Below are 20626 nucleotides of genomic sequence, written 5' to 3'. Positions count from 1 at the left end.
TTATACCCTGAGCCTGGTGCCAGCCCCCCGCTCCTTGTCACCGTAGTGCTCCAGGCAGCAGCGTCTATGGATCAGAGTTGGCAGATGACGTCTCAGATAGGGACGACTAGCATCACGCTGCAGAGAGGAGGTGGGAGGGAAGTTCCAGGTCCCAGAAATCCGACGGAAGTCCGACCTTGTGGACAGAGTGCACAGGGTGAGGAAACTATCCCTCCTGGCCCGGACTGTCACACAAGGCTTTCTGCTGTGATAGGAGAGCCCCACTTTTGTACATACGGAGCCACTAACTGCGCGGGGCTCTTGAGCACTGGAGGTGTGGCTGAGGAACTGAACTTTTAAATGTATTTAATTCAGGTTCGTTTATATTTAAGTGGCCACATATGAGTGATGGCTACTGTATTACAGTGAAGCTCTCGACTGGTGGTTCTCAAATTCAACTTGCATTAGCACCATGCGCAGGACGTGCGAAAGCAGACTGCTGGGCCCATCACAGAACTGCTGGCTCAGTGGGTCTGGGTGGGACCCGAGAGTGTGCATTTCTAACGGCCTCCAAGGTGATGCTGCTGCTGCTGGGCTGGAGACACTCAGAGAACCACTGATCTGGACGGTATCCGGAGTCCAAACTGCTGAGGGACACTGGACAAATCACTTTGTCTTGGGTGTTGGCTTATCTTGAAGCAAAGAGGCATCCTGGGCTTTGGAGACAGATATGGATTCGATCCCTGCACCTCTATTAATTAGCTACATGACCATCCATAATCCACTCCATCACAAACGGAAATAATAGTACTTACCAAATGGGGTAATTACAAAGGTCAAATGTGATAAGGTAAATATGCCATTTAGTCTACATTTTTAAAAATTTCCCAATGCAGTGGTCATTATTTATGCATGCAACAGAAACTTAAGGAACAACAGAAACTACTATGTGCCACACATGATGTGGTTCTTTTTTTTTTTTTTTTTATCCTCACTCAAGGACATTTTTCCATTTTTTGTTCAGATAGAGCGGGAGGGAGAGAGGAAGAGAGAGAGAGAGAGAAACATCGACGTGAAGGGACACATCGAGTGGCTGCCACCCGCACGACCAACCAGGGCCGGGGACAAACTGCAACCGAGGTACATGCCCTTAGCGGAAACCGAACCCAGGTCTCTCTGGACCGCAGGCCGACGCTCTAACCGCTGAGCCAAACCAGCCAGGGCTGATGTAGTTCTTTTATCCAACAATAATTTACATTGCAGGAGGCACTGGGTGATGTCTGCGGACATCTGTGGTTGTCACGACTGAGGGATGCTCCTGGCACTGAGTGGGTGGGGCCAGGGATGCTGCTCAGCACCCCAGTGTCCGGGATGGCCCCACAGAGAGTGACCTGGTCCCAGTGTCAGCAGTGTCAAGGGAGAGAGATCCTGCACTACAGTAACTGTCCCCTCTGGATGCTCGTATCATTATCTTGTCCCTGGCCCCTAGATCTTTCTTATTTCCTTTTTAACCCCTCTGGGGTGGATCCTCAGGGGTGTGTTTGGTTTGACTTACCTTCAGTGATCCAGTCGTAGTATGTCCCCACCTTTGCTGTGGAGGCAGTGTGCAGGGCAGGCCCAGCAGGCGACTTCTGGACTTCCCCTCCCCTTCACCCCCGTTTATAACTCTCAGGAGCCCCGGTTCCCTTGAGATAGAATTCTTCCTCCCCTTAGGAAAACCTTGAGCGAGAAATCTGCACACACCCATCTGATCTTGCCAAGCCCAGAAGATCTTCCATTGCTCCAGCCCCAGCTCTTCACCCCCACCCCTGCCTTCTCACCTGGCCTTCACCTGCGCCCCCCAATCCTGCCCAGCGCCCCCTCAGCATACATTTTCAGATCATTTCCTGCTCAGAAAAGGTGTCTGTTAAATCAGATTTTATATGTGTACATGTAATTTGTAGCACAAGAAAAAGCATTTCCACAAAATAATCCTGTCAAGACTTCCCAGAGCAGTGTATGTGACCTAATGCGGCATGTAACAAACAAACCCGAAGTGTAGTGACTTGGAACCACGCGTGTGCATCATCTCATCTCTGTGGACCAGAGTGGGCGTGGCTGAGCTCCGTGTCTCTGGCTCAACATCCCTCTCCAGAGGTTTCAGAGAAGCCACCAGGGAGGGAGCCTCACACAAAAGCTTGACTTGGGGGTTGGGGAATCTACTGCTTTCGTTTTATTTTATTTTTTTATCCTCACCCGAGGACATTTTTCCATTTTTTTTGTTCAGATAGAGTGGGAGGGAGAGAGAGAAACAGAGAGAGAGAGAGAAACATTGACGTGAAAGGGACACATCGAGTGGCTGCCTCCCGCACAACCCCAACCGGGGCTGGGGACAAACTGCAACCGAGGTACGTGCCCTTAGTGGGAACCGAACCAGGGTCTCTCTAGACCGCAGGTTGATGCTCTAACCGCTGAGCCAAACCAGCCAGGGCTTGTTCTGTTTTTTATTGTGGTAAGATATACAAAAAATTTTCCAGCGTGACCATTTTCAAGTGTACACTTCAGTGGCATTAAAGACATTCCATTGTTGTGCAACTATCAGCAGGACATTGTCATCTGCCAGCTGAAACTATGCCAGTTAAACACCATCTCCTGTCCTCTACCCTCCCCCAGCCCCTGGCAACTACGCTGCACTCTGTCTCTGCGAATCTGACTGTTCTCGGTACCGGCTGCAAGTGGAGTCACACACCGTTTGTCCTTTGGTGACCGGCGTACTTCACTTAGCATGATGTTCATGCCATAGCATGTGTCCGCGTTTCATTCCTTCTTACGGCCCAACAGTATTCCACTGTAGGCGTGTGCCACATTCGCTGACCCGCTCACCCACCAGTGGACACGTGGGTGCCTCCACCCTTCGGCTGCGTAAGTAATGCTGTAACGCACACGGGTGTACAACCGTCTGTCCGTCCCGTTCAGGTACAGGACTGAAGGCCTCGGTTCCTTCCCACACACCCGGCCCCTCCAGAGTGCTGCTCACACGGCAGCGCGCCTCCCCGGCATGAGAGAGACACTGGACCCAGGAGGAAGCCACAGTCCTTTCGTAACATAATCTCGAAGTGACAAGCCATTACTTCTGCCGTTCTGTTCATGAGAAGCCCCTTACTAAACCCAGCCCACACTCCAGGGGAGACGTTTTAGAGACTGCCTATCACTGCCGGAATCTTGACTCTAGTAAGCAGTGGGTCTGCGGTGCAGGGAGCTATATAAAGGACTATCTAGCCCGGGCTGGTTTGGCTCAGCGGTAGAGCATCGGCCCGTGGACCAATGAGTCACGGGTTTGATTCCAGCCAAGGGCACGTACTTTGCCGTTCGTCCCCGGCCCTGGTCAGGGTGTCCCTCTCACATTGATGTTTCTCTCTCTCCCCCCAACTCTGTCCGAAGATAAATAGAAAAATATCCTTGGGTGAGGATTAAAAAAAGAAGAAGAAGAAGAATATCTAGAGGAGGCCTTTAACTCTGGATTTATGTGGATGACAAAAAAAAAAGTTTTGAGATTAACAACCCCAAACCCAGAATGAGAAATACAATCTACTACACATGATCATAACTGCACTTCTATACGTCTGATGCTGCTGTCCAGTGGGACTCTGAACTTCACCTGCCGGTTCTTCCCTAACTGCAGAGCTGATGACTGTCTGCACACGACACGCCTTCGTCAGTCCAGCCCGCCACACACCGGCTCCTCCAGTCTATACAGACCAGCCTCCAATGCCTGCTGGCCACTCGGGCCCAGCCCACCTGTCCTGGACCTCATTTCCCAACTTGACCTCAGGGCTGTGCACCCTCAGCCTCTGTGTCAATCTTAATCCCTCTTTCTCCAGCTCTGATCCCACCTGTCCCAACCCTCTCAATGCTGACCCCTCCAATGGATGCGCATCACCCCAGGCTCAGGCCTGGGGAGGCCACACCAGCTCCAGTGATGAGACTAAGAAGCGTGAGATCTGCCCGGCCTTTTCCCGCATTCAGGGACTGCCCCCCTTTGGGTTCAGTCTACTTATCTCTTCATCCAAGCGCTATTGCTCCTCTGTTCTCAGGCTGAAATACACTTTCTTTGGAGCTCACAGTCACTTCCCAAACATGGTCCCTAACGGGATGCTTTGGACCGAGACATGGATCCCCATATACTTTCTAAGTCACAGCACTAATATCTCCTTCCCACAACCAATTTTCACCACTATCAAGTACTGCATAAACTACTTATTTTGAGAGTATTTTGAGAATTACAAAGTAGCCTCCTCTTTTAAATTATTATAATGTCCATTTTACAGATGAGACTACTGAGGCTCAGAGAGGTTAAGAGAACTGCCTCAGGTCACACAGTTAAAAGAGGACAGTGACAGAACAACTCCATGTATTACTATTGAGTTTCCAGGATGTCATGACTGGTTTCTGGTTTTTTTTAGGCTGAAAGCCTGGTGGGATAACCACAATGTAGAGGAAGCCACCTTTCCTATTCTGTTTGGGACTCACCCAACACAACCATCTCCCCGTCCACCGCCCAGGACAGCCCACGCTCAGCGGATGGAATGCCTGTGATCCTGTATCCCTGCGGCACCGACCCAGCCCTCTCGCGCCTTCGCTGAAACCACCGGAGGAAGACATCCGACCCAAGCAGAGCTAGTGAGGTTGCCTGTCTTAGGTGTTTGGAACTGGGGCACTGAAAAGCAAAGGCACTCAGATGGCGGAACCGCAAGGTCATACGGAGACGGGGCTAGAGTCAGTGGCCTGGCAAGTCAGTTATGTGGAAGCCAGGATGTAGGAGTCGTGTGCTGGTTAAGAGCCCAGGCTGTGGAGGCAGGTGGTGTGGTTTGTTTGAATCCACTTACTAGCTGCAGGATTCAGGGCAAGTTGCTTAACCTTTCGGTGACTCAGTTTTCTCACCTGTAAAATGGGGAATGAATAGCACTCAGCTCACCGTCATGATCTCGAAGTGAGTTAACACACACCAAGGTGCAGCGTGTGCACCCAGCTCACGCTAGGAACTGCCGGCGGGCATTATCCCAGAGGCGAGGAGGCGCCCAGGAGACCCCCAGACGGAGCGGCTCCCCATGTCCTTCCAGGTCCCCGCAGGCCTGCCCGGACTCGGAGCACTTTATTTCCTCCACAGAAAGGTCAGAGGAGCAGTTCTAGGGCACTTTACCAAATTCAATCCTCACCTCACACGGAAAGACTCTTTAAAATGACACACCAGCCCAGCCGGTGTGGCTCAGTGGATTGAGTGTCTTCCCATGGACTGAGAGGTCCCAGTTCCATTCCCCATCAGGGCCTGTGCCTGGGTTGAGGGCTTGACCCCCAGTAGGGGGCGTGCAGGAGGAAGCCGATTGATGTTTCGCTCTTACTCTGATGTTTCTCTCTCTCTCTCTTCCTTCCTCGCTCTCTAAAAAAAAAAAAAAATCAATAAAACATTTATTTTTTTTTATTATCATTTTTTTTGTGTTTTTTTTTTGTTTTTTGTTTTTTATCCTCACCCGAGGACATTTTTCCATTTTTTGTTCAGGTAGAGCGGGAGGGAGAGAGAGGAAGAGAGAGAGAGAGAGAGAGAGAGAGAAACATCGACGTGAAGGGACACATCGAGTGGCTGCCACCCGCATGACCGACCAGGGCCAGGGACAAACTGCAACTGAGGTACGTGCCCTTAGTGGGAACCGAACCTGGGTCTCTCTGTACCGCAGGCCGACGCTCTAACCGCTGAGCCAAACCGGCCAGGGCAAAAAAATAAAACATTTAAAAAAATGATACACCACATTCATTTGGACATTTTATTCTTTTTATTGCAAATTTCTGGTAAAGGAAAGAACACGGAAGCTGATTCTCATTTAAACTTTGGTGATAAGAGTAGGCTCACAACCCCCCAGGACGTGAATCGGCGGGGCCTTTGATACACACTGACGCCTGCGTCCCCCCTTCCAGCGGTTCTGACTGAATGGGGGTGGGGGTGGGGGCGGCCCTGGCGCCAGTAGCTCTGTGAGCTCCCCAGGTGGTCGCGACAAGTAGCTCAGGACACGGAGCTGCAGCATCAGAAGCACCTGAGCAACTCAGCTGTCAGCCAAGCGCCACCTGCTCGCTGCACCCCTCGTCTCTGCCCCCCTCTCTCCTGGTGTCACTGAGCTGAGTCCTCCTCTTCAGGGACCCCAGAGGACAGAGACGCTGGAGGGGCATGGCTCTCTGTGCCGTGGCTTGTGCTTTAACCCTGGAGAACTGAACCAAACATGGGATCTCTCCCACAAAAAGAAATCCACTTCTCATTGCCAGAGAGCACTGACCTTTTTCACTGTTAAGTGGACATAGTCTTGAGATGCAAAAGTTTGTGACAAAATACGGAAATATGTGTCGGATGACATATTCCTTAGATGATTTCTCAGGTCCAAATGAAAAGAAATCTTTTTGTCAAGCCATTGAGGGTAAAACATTATGTACTTCAGCGGCACATTTCAGATGGGTAAACAGTAACAGCCAGTTAGATATTCCATTTGTGATTTATCCTAAAAATAGAAAACACTTTGATTTTCCTGAGTCCTCAGCAAACACAAAAGAATGTCTTTAAAAATTTGTAAGTATTCCTGTTTTCTTTCTTTCTCTGGGCACACTCACAGTTTAGACCGGCGCGGGTCTCATTCCCGGTTTGCACACACAGGCGAACAGAGCCCAGGGGCCAGGAGTCAAGACTAACCCAACACAGCGACCGAAAGCAAACCCATCATCTGCAGAGCTGCTCAAAACGAACGTTTCTGGACAGTGTTACAAATGCAGTATCAATTTGATTCTCTGCTCATACAAAAGTACGAATTTCTATTTCATTAATAATACTGAATGGTTAATGTCTTAACAGCGATAAAATTTAGAATTTAAAAAATACATAGGATCCCGTTTTTACATCATAATTCTGATATATTATCTTGCTTCTACTTTGTCCATAAAACTCTTGTAGGATACAGTGCATTGACGTGATAAAACCAAGGCACAAGAATACAGTAAGTGTATATAAACCTTGGCACTGTGTGCCAGTTACGGAAACATTTAGAGAAGAGATCATAAAGCCTGAAAAATGCTCTCACATCCTATTACGATTAATGAACAATTGTGCAATAAATGGACTATTAACCACCATTTCATTGTTAAATATATGGCTATCACTATACAGGCTGTGGATAATTGAAAAAAGGTTTTCAATATTAAAACCTGGTATAACTAGGTGGTCAACGTAGATAGTGTGCCTGGCATTATCTAGATATTGTCTTAAGTTTCCATTTAAATTTTCCATTTAGATGGCAGTTATCAATTTTTAAGCTATTTTCATTATATAAGTGGTGGAGGGTTTTTCCAAATGTTAAGTCCCTTCCCCCTACAAAAGACAGAAGATTTACAAGAAGATAACCAATGTAAGAAATGCACAGACAATAATAAAATCCAAATAGGGACTCAAAGGTTGAATTCTAATCCATCAGGACTTTCTCTTAATTTAGGGTGAGGAGCAACACATTTCTGTAGCAATTCATTAGTTTCTTAATTTAAAAAATCACCATGACATTTTCAAAATAGTAAGGTCTTGGCTAGAGCCCCAGCATCGAAGGAAAATTAAGTCTTTTCATCCATAAAATGAAGGAGATAAACCTTCATAAAGCCTTTCCAAATTGGGGAGGAAGAAAGGATATCCCACTGAATTTAGAGGAGTGGAATAAAGTGGTAAAATTTGTATTTAATACTTTTAAAGACAGAGTGTTTTCAAGACTCAAGGTAAACATGTAGACCCATGAGGACACATCTCTTGGCACATGCACACCATAAACAGAACAACCCCAAATGCCACGGCAACCTGGCTACAGAGGTATCCGGCTCCCAGACCCACTGGCGAAACCACCCTGACGTCCTTGTCCCCGCTCCCTTCACATGGGCGCTTCCGGCTTCTGCAGCTGTTGGATTTGCTTCTGTAGCTGGTCCTTGTCCAGTTTCATCTTGGCCTCGAGAACTTGCCTGAGGGATCCTATGCTTTCATAGATGGCTGTAAACCCTTTAAGAAGAGGTAATTCCACAAGTTATATTTAAAAACAATGCTGTATCAAATTCTACAGCATGTCATAGTTGATTTGGGCAAAAATTATCAATAGATGCTAAAACTATGGGAGTAAAACTTTGACAGGAAAACAGGATAATCACAGAGTTTCATAGTTATCTCTCTACAGATCAGTTTTGTTGTTGTTGTTAATCCTCACCCAAGGGTGTTTTCCATTGATTTTTAGATAGAGTGGGAGGGAGGGAGAGAGAAGGATAGAGATAGTTAGATAGATAGATAGATAGATAGATAGATAGATAGATAGATAGATAGATAGATAGATAGATAAAAAGAAAGAGAGAGAGAGAGAAACATCTATGTGAGAGAGACACATGGATGGGTTGACTGCTGAGATTGGACTGGGGATTGAACCTGCAACCCAGGTACATACCCTGGACCATGAATCGAACCCAAGAACCTTCAGTCCATGGACCTACACACCTACACTAACCGCTGAGCAAAACCAGCCAGGGCAAGATTACTTCTCAGTTATAAAGAGGGAAAGGAACTATCACCATGGAGAAACCTGGCAGTTCCACTTTAACTAAGTGGTCAGAGCTAACTCACCAACACTGGGAGAGACCAACACCACGTACCCCTGATGAGGCACCCTGGGAAGGACACATCCCAAACCTACAACCTGAATCTAATTGAGAGGAAGCAAACAGACCCGAACTGTGAGACATTCCACAAAATACCGGCCTGTGTTCTTTAATAACATCAGCATCACCAAGGAACTGATCCATATTAAAAGAGATTAATAAAGAAGCATGATAACTAATATGATGTGTGATTCCAGTTAGAACCTAGACCAGGGAAGGTTTGCTATGCAGCAAACAATGGTGAAAGCTGAAAACTGAATACTGAAAAAGATTTCATCAATATTATACTGCACTATAGTCATTTAAGAGAATGTCCGTGTTCTTAGGGTACATGGATTGAAGTAATAAAGGGATAAAAAGGCATCATAAAGTCTGCAATGTACTTCCAAATGATTTAGAAAAAATTATATTCGTGCACACACACATACAAACACAGAAAGAGAATCAGCAAATTTCCAAAATATTAACAATTAATCTAGATGAAAGGTATATAGAGTTTTTAAACTGTTCTTACATAGTTTTTCTAAATTTGAAATTATTTCAAAATAGAAAGATAGAAAATGAAAAACCCTATCGAAACAGCATTCCATACACTCTGTATTCCTACTGGTGTTTAAAACCAACGTCTGAAAGATCTTTATAAGTAAATTTAGAATTTCCTCTCAAAATATTTTCAAGAGGCAATTCATGAAAAACAGGTATGAACATTACTTATTAAAATTCTGTTCTTATGGAATGGAAAGGTATAACATATTACTGAATGAAGAGTAGGTTATAAATCAGTATGCAAAGCATGAGTTTTCATTTGAAAAAGCACATATATGTATATCCTACATGTACAGAAAGATATACATAGAAATGACCTTTGGGTGAAAGAAGGTATGAGTATTTTAAAAAATATTTTGTGCTTTATGATTTTCCATTAAGAAATGTATTGATTTTGTAAGAAAAAAATAAATATTTTTAATTTTAAAAAGGTTCATATGCATTTATTGTTAGGTACTAAATATTAGAAATCTCAATGGTATGTTGATTAGATGATAATAAATTCACTCAGGAAATGATGCAAAGTTTAAAAAATATCATATTCTAATAGCCCAAAAGACCAAGAAAAAAAATTCATTTTTATCTCTACAAGTTCCTCAACTTATACATTTTACTGTGGTTTCTACTTAAATAAAATAATAAACCTTGGTAGTAAAAACAAAATTATTCTTGGGATAACTAAGTACTTTGATCTTCATGGGCCAAAATACAATTGCACAGAAGGAAAGTATGGAGTCGTGGAAGTAGGAGGAGCTGGGAGGTAACTTAGTCCCCTTCTCACACTCCAGGACTCTTTTCTCTTTCCTGACCCTGATCAGCCAGCTTCCCCCTGAACACTTGCCGTGACAAAGAGCCCCCAAGCTCACCAAGACCCCAGTGTCTTTTTAGGACCGGTTAACTGAGGATACAGCGAGTCCTCACGTAACGATCTGTTCTGCGACTTGAAGCAAAACAACGATAACAAAACCAACTTTCCCACAGGCGAACTGACAAGAGTGCGTCCCTAGGGCAGCGCATCAACACCGGAACGAAACGATGCTGAACGGAACGGCTCCGTCCGAGGACCTGCTGTACTTCTGCCTCAGATCGAGTTAAAATCCACCTTCAGGTAATTTTCACGTCCTGGCTCCAGTTCTGTATTCCTGACTCAGTGTAAATCTAATCCCTCCTTTCAAGACAGCATGTCAGAACCTGAAGTCAGCTCTAACATTTTCTTCTAGACAAGGGTGAGTTAATGGGCCCTGACCTCGAGAATAGGCAAACCATCATTGCCATGGGGCTCTACCTCCAGCAGCATAAAGTGGAGCCTTCCAAGGCCCCTGAAAGATACGTGCTCATTAGGAGACCTACTGACCCTGGCTACGGACAGAAAAGAATCCGCAGACGGCGCTACACAAAGCGCACATCAGTGGCAAGCTAAGCCGTTCTCATTGTTCGCCTGTCCCTCGTGGTGGCTCTCCGTGTACTTGGAATTAAATCAGTGTTTCACTTCAACACAGCATTGCTACTCAGAAAACCACTGAAGGACATTTCACTGGAATCACCATTAGCTGGGTTCATAGGCAGCTGTAGGGGAACACTGACTAAGCGGATTTTAGATTGAAGAGAAAATAAACCGCGAGCTGTTTTCTTTTCGGCCTACCAGCGTCAACCTCTGCTTTCATGTCCTTCATGTCCTCACTCAGCTGCAGCTCCAGCTTGCTGAGTCGCCCGTGCACCTTCTCCTCATCTTGTTTTGTTCTCTGCACTTCCATGTGCTTCTTCTGACTCTCTTCTATTTTGTCCAGTCTGGCTGACATCTGGCCGAGCTTCTTCTCCATGTCCCTTTCACTGGCTCCCTGAGATCCACAGAATTGCACTCAGTTACTCCGAAAAGAAAGTCTGCACGGCATTTGCATTTAACAACAGTCTGCAGGGAACAGAATCGCAGAGGCTGCTTGTTGATCACCCTCATATCCATTATCCTTTTCTTCCTTAACAGACCTCCCATTTACACCTGCGTATAAGGTCACCCAGAATAAAGGTGACATTTTCGCCCAGCTGGTGTGGCTCAGTGGTTGAGCATCGACCCATGCACCAAGAGGTCTCCGGTTCGATTCCTGGTCAGGGCACATGCCCAGGTTGTGGGTCAAATCCCCAGTGGGGGGCATGCAGGAGGTGGCCAGTCAATGTTCTCTCTCATCGATGTTTCTATCCCTCTCCCTTTCTCTCTCTCTCTCAAATCAATAAATAAAAAAATAAATAAAAATTAAAAAGGTGACATTTTCAATTGTCCCCTGAGTTGGGGGTAGTCATATGATTGAGTTGTGGCCAATGAGATGCAAGTTCAAATGTATGTTAAAAGACAGCTGAGGCATACCTACCCTTACCCTTTCCGTCTCCTTTTTTGGAATTCAGACATAATGACTGGAGCTCTAGCAACCTCCCTGAACTATGAGGACAAGCAATACAACACAGCTACTTAGAAAACCACCTGAGGATATTTCACTGTTATTACCAGGATCCTGGATCGCTGATGAGGACTACCACATCAGCCCAGCAATTCCTACACCCAGGCATCGTCTATGTGGAAGGGAAATATGCTGCTATCTTAGTAAACCACATCATCCTGGGTTTATTAATCATTAGACCAATCCACATGTAAACATAACAGTGAGCCAAAGACCCAGAGCCTACGAATGTATTCACATGAATCTAAGTAAATCAATCAGTAGATCTGATAAAAATGTGGAGGGCACCTAAAGAAATATTTGATACAATAAATATTTCCTTCCTTTCCCTTCTTTTTCCTTTTCTTTCCACCAGGCTTCATTTGTGTGGGAATCTGTGTCTGCAGGTGAGCTCTGGAGGCCAGGACGACAAATTCCCCGCTGTAAGTGGGCTGTGGGATGACAAAGCTCTCACGATGCTGTTGGTGCAGAATCTGCAGTTCAACAGCTGGGCATAGAGAGAACAGGGCCAGAGATGCAAACTGCACCAGTCACGTCCCCTCCGACAAAGTCCAACAGGAGGAGGCAGCGCACGAAAAGAGAAGAGGGAGGGAGACACTCAGGCTAAACAACCAAACCAAAGTTGCCTGCCAAGTACCCGTGCCAGTCTACTGGTTTTGAATACTATGTGTGCAAGCCTTTCTCAATGTGGTTTTGAGATGTTCTGTAAATCTTAGTCCTGTGGTAGAGTGGGGTACAAGGAAAAGGAAGCTGGAAAAGAAAACACTAGATTCTCTTCACATGCTGCACCATGACATCTCACACTCGGTATTAGTGTGATCGAGGAGCTTGGAGGGAGAAATCTGGTCAACACTGTTTATACCAGATCATGAAAGTAAAATAAGTTAGGTTGGCCCTGGCCGGTTTGGCTCAGTGGTTGGAGCGTCAGCCTGCTGACCAGAGAGTCCCGGGTTCGGTTCCAGCTAGGGGCACGTACCAAAAAAATAAATAACTAAATAAGGTAGGTTGAAGTACATAATTGTTTGTTTTACCTATTTATTAAAAAATTATTTTTGTTTATTGATTTTAGAGAGGAAGGAAGAAGGAGAGAGAGATAGAAACATCGACTGGCCATCTCTTGCATGCCCCCACTGGGGATTTGACCCACAACCTGGGCATGTGTCCTGACTGGGAATCGAACCAGCGACCTACTGGTACATGGGTCAATGCTCAACCACTGAGCCACACCGGCTGGGCTGTTTGTTTTATTTATAAAAGCAGGTGGATATTTCGTTCATTAAGGTCTTCACTTAAACTCCTCTTAGCTGAAAGTATTAAAATTTTCTACTTAGCCTTTGTTAAATCAAAACAAATCAAAGTGCTCCATTTCTTTATAACAAACACAGAGAATCAATATGAACTATAGAAATGGATTCTATGGCAAGATACAATGGGACAGATAAATATGCTGCTAAATAAATCAATGATAAATTACTGGGATTTACTCAAATATTGCAGACCTCCATCAAATAATTTCAGCATGTTATTGCTAAACATCAATACCTACAATATTTTCCTTAACAACCAAGGAAAGCTGGTCAATTTTCTGTAAAAGCTCTTTTTCTGTCCGTTCTTGTTCCTGTTGCAACCAATTCCGTGCAGATAAAATCTGGTTGCTGAGTTCCTCAATTGTACCTTTAAATCTAAAATAAAAGAGTCAGCAAGTTAGATGCAAAACAATTTAAAAATGACCTCAGTCTCTGGCTATCAAATTTCTCATAAATATGTCAGCTTTAAACTGAGCTCACTCAGAATTACATGCTTACCTTTTCTTAGCATTGCACTTAGCACTATTTTGGAAAGGGGGGAGGGGAAGAGGATAAAATAGAGAAGCACCTGATAATACTTCCTACCCGTGAAAAGCTGACAGTATGGGTACTGAGGTGTCACAGAGTCACACAAAGCCACACCAAGTTGTAATCTTTGCAGTCCAGACGGCCCCCTAGGGCTCCGGGCTCAGAGAACACTGTTCTGGTTCCCCTCCAACCTCCCCTATTTTCCTCCTTCTCCCTTTTATCTCCCAAAACTGGAGCGTGGCTCCCTTTCTCGTAAATGTTCTAAAATTTTCTCTTGCCTCCATACAGATGTTTTCTAATTTAAATCAAAAAGAAAATTAAAAGAAAAAAAATAACCCAATTCTCCATTCCTCTGGTCCTCTCCCTTTCCAAATACCTTAAAATAACACTTCACGCTTGCTGCTTTCCCTTAATTAATTTTATTATTTTTATTATGAAATATACAAAAGAATATATGTGAGAAAAGAACATAAATGTTAACAATAAAATAAACACCCATTGTGGTAAAAAACCCTAATTATCTGCAGTATCTGTTTGCCTCCTCTTTCCTATTAAGACATCCTCAAATGTCAGCTGGGTACATGGCCCCCTAGCCAGAGACTACATTTCCCAGCCTTCTTTACAGTTAGGTGTGGTCACATGACTAAGGCGCGTAATGGGACACATGTAGAAGTGGTAAGTACAACTTCCTGGTCATTAAAAGTAAAGCTCTTCGGACTGACCTGGACAGGAAGCCAAGCCGGCAGCACCCCTGACTGTGGAGCACAACCTGCAGCCTGTCTGACCGGGAAGACGTCCAGAACATAGCAGCTTTACTAAATTCATTTATTCTAACAGTTTTTTTGTATAGTCTTTATTGAGTTTTCTATATAGAAGATCATGCCATCTGCAAACAGGAATAATTTTACTTCTTTTTCTCTGATTTCAGTGTCTTTTGTTTCTTTATCTCATGTAATTTCTCTGGCAAGGACTTCCAGAGAGCAGTACTATGATGAACAGAAGTGGTGAGAGTTGTTCTTGATTTAGAGGGAAAAGTTTCAGATATTCCTCACTGAGTACGATGTTAGCTGTGGGCTTGTGATATATGGCCTTTATTATGTTAAGGTACACTCCTTCGATACTCGTTTGTTGAGAGGTTTTTATCATGAAAAAATGTTGAAATGCTTCCTCCGCATCTATTGAGATGATCATAGGATTTTTATATTTCATTCTGTAATGTGGTGTATCATGTGAATTAATTAGTATGCATTGAACCATCCTTGCATCCCAGGAATAAATCCCATTTGATCATGGTATATGATCCTTTTAATGTACTGTTGAATTTCATTTGCTGGTATTTTGTTGAGAATTTGTGCATCTATGTTTATTGGGGATATTTTCTTATAGTGTTTATATGCAGCTTTGGCATCAGGGTAGTGCTGGCCTCATAAAATTAATTTGGAAGTGTTCCCTCCCCTTCAATTTTTTTGGATGAGTTTGAAAATGGCTGTCATTAATCATTCTTTAACTATTTGGTGGAATTCATCCATGAAGCCATTTGGTCCTGGGCTTCTATTTGTCAGGGTTTTTTTTTATTACTGATTTAATCTTCTTACTCATTACTGGTCTGTTCAGATTTTCTATTTCTTCATAATTCAGTCTTGGTAAGTTGTAGGTTTCCACAAATTCACTAATTTTTTCCCCCTAGGTTATCCAATTTGTTGGCATATGATTGCTCATAGTAGTCTCTTATGATCCTTTGCATTTCTGTGGTATCAGCTATAATGTCTCCCCTTTTATTTATAATTCTATTTGTCTGAGTCTTCTTTCTTTTTTTCTTGGTTAGCCTAGCTAATGTTTTGTCTATTTGGCTTATATTTCAAACAAACTGACAATTAGTTTTGCTTATTTTTCCCATTTTTTTATTGTTCTAGTCTGTGTTTCATTTATTTCTAGTTTAAGCTTTATTATTTCTTTCCTTCTGCTATCTTTAAGATTTATTTGTTATTCTTTTTCTAATTCCTTGAGGTATAAAGTTCAGTTGTTTATTTGATATCTTTCTTTTTTCATAATGTAGACATTTATCATTGTAAACTTTCCTCAGAACTGTTTTTGCTGAACCCCATACACTTTAGTATGTTGTGCTTCCATTTTCATTTATTTCAAGATTTAAAAATTTCCCTCTTGATCTTTGACATATTGATTATTCAAGAATGGGTTGTTGAATTTCCAGTTTTCCTCCTGTTATTGATTTCTCATTTTACATTATTATGGTTAAAAAAAAAAAAGATACTTGGTTTTATTTCCATCTTCTTCTTTTATTTTAAAAAATATATTTTTATTGATTTTTAGAGAGAGAGAGAAACATTGATGTGACAGAGAAACATCTATCAGCTGCCTCCTGCACACTCCCCACTGGGGATCAAGCCCGAAACCTGGGCATGTGCCCTGACTAGGAATTGAACCGGGACCTCTCAGTCCATGGGGCGATGCTCAATCCACTGAGCCACACTGGCCAGGCTATTTCAATCTTCTTTAATTTGTTAAGACTTGTTTTGTGGCCTAACATATGCTGTATGCTAGAGAATGTAGTGTGCACTTAAGAAGAATATATTTCCTGCTGCTGTTGGATGGAATGTTCTATACATGTTAGGTCTGTAGTTGGGCAGAACTGCTGTCCATGCTCTGAGGTAGTGGGGACCACTGGCTGGGCTCCCTGTCCAGGTTGGGCTACTGAATGGGCTGCATAGTCCTTTGGAGCCACTAACTGGGCTCTGCAATTCCCTCTGGCTGGGTGGGCTGTAGGCTGTGCTCCCTGGCAGGGTGGTGCCGCTGCTTGGACTCCACAATCGAGCAGGGCTGCAGGCTGGGCTCTGCAACTACACCTGGCTGGGTGGGGCTGTACCTCACAGGTGCACGGGGCTGGAAGCTGTACCTCACAGGTGCACGGGGCTGGAAGCTTTGTCCTGTGGTTGGGTGGAGCTGTCATCTGGGCTCCCCAGCCAGGTAAGGCCGCAGGCCATGCTCTGCTTTTGCGCAGGGCTGTTGGCTGGGTTCCCTGTCTGGGCAGGGCTGTGCTCAACAATCAGGTGGGGCCATAGGCTGAGCTCCCCTGGGATCATGTTCAGGCTCCCTGGTCAGAGGTTACAATGATTATTACATTCTGTAGAAGTTCTATTTGGTTGTTTAAATTCTGACTCATCATTTTTTATAATCTCTTATCCCTTAGTCATACTTTCAAAAATATGTGTGTGTATGTGTGTGAGCACTCATAAATACCTATATATATACATATATATACACGTACATACTTATATACATATATACATGTATACTTATGTTATCCAATAATTCCCATATATGTAGTATTCAGAAGTCTGATTCTGCTTTTTGCTGTTTCTTCTGACTCCATCAGTTATCTGGCTTTTCCCTTGTGTTGATTTATAATATTTGATTGAAAATTCATGTTCCTTAGGACTTTCTTTGTCTGTGGAAAGGCTTGAAGACTGAGGATTTGCATTTGCAAGGACTCTCAGACCAAATCAGGGTCATTCTAAGATAGTTATCCACTGTGGTTTCCTCCGAGCCACTTGGGTAATGTGAACTACAGTTCTAAATCCATACAAAGGTTGTGTTGTGATCCTGATATTCAAAAAATAGCTTTTACTCCTCTACCCAGAGCCAAGATGAGATAGGTACGTTTCCTTACAACCTCTTTGAGGGATGGGGTTTTCCTAGTTCATCCAATGGCTTTGTCTCCTTTCCTCTGTGAACAGCTTGTGTGTGGAGACTTCTGGACTTTAGGTTGTAGGAAGAAAAATAAAGATGTTCATGTCTGCTGACGAGTAATATCGCCTCAGGAAATAATTCACAGAAGAAAAAAAACCAAAACACTAAGATGTGTATTTTCTTCCTGTGTGATCAAAGAAAGAAGACTGGAGAGATCTTTCTGTACTTGGTCAGCTTATAGGTTCTATGAGAAATGTGACATAACTCAATAATTATATAAATACAGATAATCAGAGGAAAAGAAATGCAATTTTCAAGAGTAAAATCCTGTTAGATTGGCAACAACCCTGAAAGAGCATTAAACATGGAGGCAATGAGATGTGTGGACCAGGAGAAGGATTAATTTAAACTTTCCACAAGACTCTAACAAAGTTCCTCACTGCAGTCATCTTTAAAAGATGTACTGTCAAATATGCATTTATGTATTTATACACACACATGAGTACACACACATATACATAAATAGTCAATACTGGCTCTGCGTTGGCAGGAAAATGCCAAGCCCATGAGGCTCCGTGGCAGGAAAAGGTGTATGGTTTTGTGATTGAGCAGAAGAGCAGACGATGAACTTCACTGAGGGCAAGTACAGTTTAAAGGGTCACTGTAACAAAATGTGGAAGTATAACAAATTGTAGGGCACTGACTAGATAGCCCAGAATCACCCTAGTGCAGACCTCGTCCACCTGGACTGCTGAAACAGTGCCCCCTACTGATGTCTCCATCTCTGCTTCGGCTCCTTGGGATCCATTTCCAACTGCAATCGAGGCCATTGAAAAAGCTGTATATATATGTGTGTGTGAGTACAGTATATCATTTGGTTCTATGATTATATCATTTCATCTGCTTGAAATCTTCCAGTGGCTCCTCACTGCTGTAGTGATAGAAACGGAAAGTCCTGACGGGGGCCTACAAGGCCCTGCGAGCTCGCCCGCCGCCCTCCAGCCTCCCTCTGCTCCAGCCCTCACTCCCTGCTCTCCGTCCCAGGCGGCTTCGTCATTTGCGGTTTCCCTCCGCCGCCTTTCTCCATCCCGTGCGTTCCTACCTCCCTCTTTACCTAGCGAATCCCATTCATTCATTCGTCAGCTCTTACTCCAAACATCACCTCCTCAGGGAGGCCCCACGACCAGGCCTGTCATTCACTCTCGGAGCACCCTGTGGCTGCTGGGACACATGACCACACACTTGGTGGCTAAAAACAACACCTGTATTTTCTTATAGCTCTGAAGGCCAGAGGTCTGAAGCCAGGTTCACAGGACTAATGTTGACAAGTGAGCAGAAGTGGTTCCCTCTGGGGCTCTGCAGGAGAAGCGTTTTCCTGCCTTTTCAGCGTCCACCGTGCGCGGCCCCTTCCTGCATCGTCACAGCACATCACTCCAAATCGGCATCCGTGTCACACGGCTTCTCTCCGACTCTGACCTTCCTGCCTCCCTCTTATAGGAGTTCCATGGGTGACACCGGGTTTACCAAAATAACCCAGGATAATTTACACATTTTTAAATCTTAATCACATATGCAAAGTCCCTTTGTGCCATGCAAGGCGCCATATTCACAGGGGCTCCGTGGTGATATTGGGGGACCATTATTCAGCCTATCACACTGTGTCCCTTCCTGTCAAAGCACTTATCACCATTTGTATTAATACAGCAAATACTTATTGTAGTCATTACTTAATTCAGGCTCATCAACTCCCTGGACAGAAACCAACCACACAAGAATAAGAACAGAGTCTGTTTCTCTTCATTACTGATCCTCAGCACCTTGGCCAGTGCTCAGCTATTCACTGACTGAATGGATGGATGATTATCCAACCCCCAAAACCAAAAACTCGGAAGGGGAAGCGACAGCATGCTACATGGCCACATTTCCTCTGAGCGTCCGGTACTGTCTTCACTTTGTCTACGTAATAAGTAAAGACCAAGAGGGGAAAAAATGTAGTACTGAGTAAGTTCATGAAGAACTTACACCAAAGAATAAATAAATAAAAAAGCGCCTACGTTGCTGCTTACTTAGTGTCCAGGAGCTGGAGCTGGTGGTTGCTGTCTCTGTGGGACATCTTCAGTTTGGTGCTCTGCTCTGACATTGACAAGTCCACTCTGTTCAAAAGCTGAGAAATCTGGAAAAGAGACTTTGCTTGGAATGTCACATCAAACCTTTCCAGAGGTCATTTCAGAAAACAGTGAGTACGCCACAGTCTAGACGCCTGGCGTGAAGATGCAGTCCAAGTGAACACATTCGCTCAGGACCCCACCGCACTCTGCACCCCCGCACTCTGCACCCCCATGTCTCACACGCACCCTCGGGAAGCCCAGGCAGCAGCGCTGCAGTGTTCATCACGCACTGAGCACCTGACAGCTCTCTGATGAGCAAGCCCGGTGTCTGCCCAGGAACACGATTTCCACCTGCTGGCACAAAATACCGCCACTTCTATCCTAAAATGTCTAATGGTGCTGCTAGTCCCAGGGAATGGAATTCTGGCCCTGGCTGGTTTGGCTCAGCGGTTAGAGCATCAGCCTGCGGTCCTGAGAAACCTGGGTTCAGTTCCCGCTAAAGACATGTACCTTGGTTGCAGTTTGTCCCTGGCCCTGGTTGGTCGTGTGGGTGGCAGCCACTCAATGTGTCCCTTTCACGTTGATGTTTCTCACTCTTCCTCTCTCTCCCTCCCACTCTATCTGAACAAAAAAAAAAAAAAAGGAAAAATGTCCTTGGGTGAGGATGAAAAAAAAAGAATGGAATTCTTATCACTTACAAAATCCATTAAGGTCCCAGATTTACCTCCGTATTGTTTAGTCACCAGAAAATATAATTTGTAAACCTCATCCCCCAACTCCCTTCTCCCACTGCCCACCCATTTCCCTTATCTTTTTACTAACATTTAACTGAAAACTAGTGCTATATAAAATGTCTCTATTTTCTGCAATTATGATGTTCAATGTTCCTTAAAGATTCAGGGAACAAGATTTATCAGATCCAGAACAAAGAGAAAAAGCATATCCCCTTTCATGGATTTCTAGACGTACTATACTTGGCTTGGCTACCAGAAAGCTAATATTTCCTTAGCATTTATTTTCTGGTGTAATAATTCTATCCTCACTCAATCTTTGATCAAAACAATTAGACTTGTCATTTTAGTCTTCCTTCCGTAGTTTTATAATGTCTGTGTTTTTCACACCAGCAGATTTGGATACTTATTGGACGCGGTTAGGACACAAGTATTTTTAATCCAGTACGTTGACTTGTTTTACAGGAACGGTCCCTCTTTGGGTGAAGAGGAGCAAGTAGAGCACATACTATGGGGAAAGTCCTAGAAAGACCGGCCCCATGATGGCAAAGGGAGTGCTTTCAGTGCCCAAACACAAA

The 20626-nt window shown here is 44.2% G+C and overlaps 1 protein-coding gene across 1 annotated transcript in view; it reads right to left on the bottom strand.

Annotated features, from left to right (window-relative positions):
• Positions 1-7340: 7340 nt before the first annotated feature.
• FAM81A (family with sequence similarity 81 member A) overlaps positions 7341-20626 on the bottom strand; it is a 44231-nt gene continuing 30945 nt past the window's right edge. Inside the window, exons 5-8 of the mRNA XM_036279505.1 lie at positions 19276-19382; positions 13213-13348; positions 10859-11054; positions 7341-8026 (exon numbers count right to left, since the gene is read on the bottom strand). Of these exons, the coding sequence (XP_036135398.1) occupies positions 7902-8026; positions 10859-11054; positions 13213-13348; positions 19276-19382 (564 nt within the window). The 3' untranslated portion in view covers positions 7341-7901. The remainder of the gene's footprint in view (positions 8027-10858; positions 11055-13212; positions 13349-19275; positions 19383-20626) is intronic.

Source organism: Molossus molossus, unplaced genomic scaffold (assembly GCF_014108415.1).
Source record: "Molossus molossus isolate mMolMol1 unplaced genomic scaffold, mMolMol1.p scaffold_m16_p_1, whole genome shotgun sequence".
Taxonomy (NCBI): Eukaryota; Metazoa; Chordata; class Mammalia; order Chiroptera; family Molossidae; genus Molossus; species Molossus molossus.
This window is presented reverse-complemented; position numbering and strand designations above follow the sequence as displayed.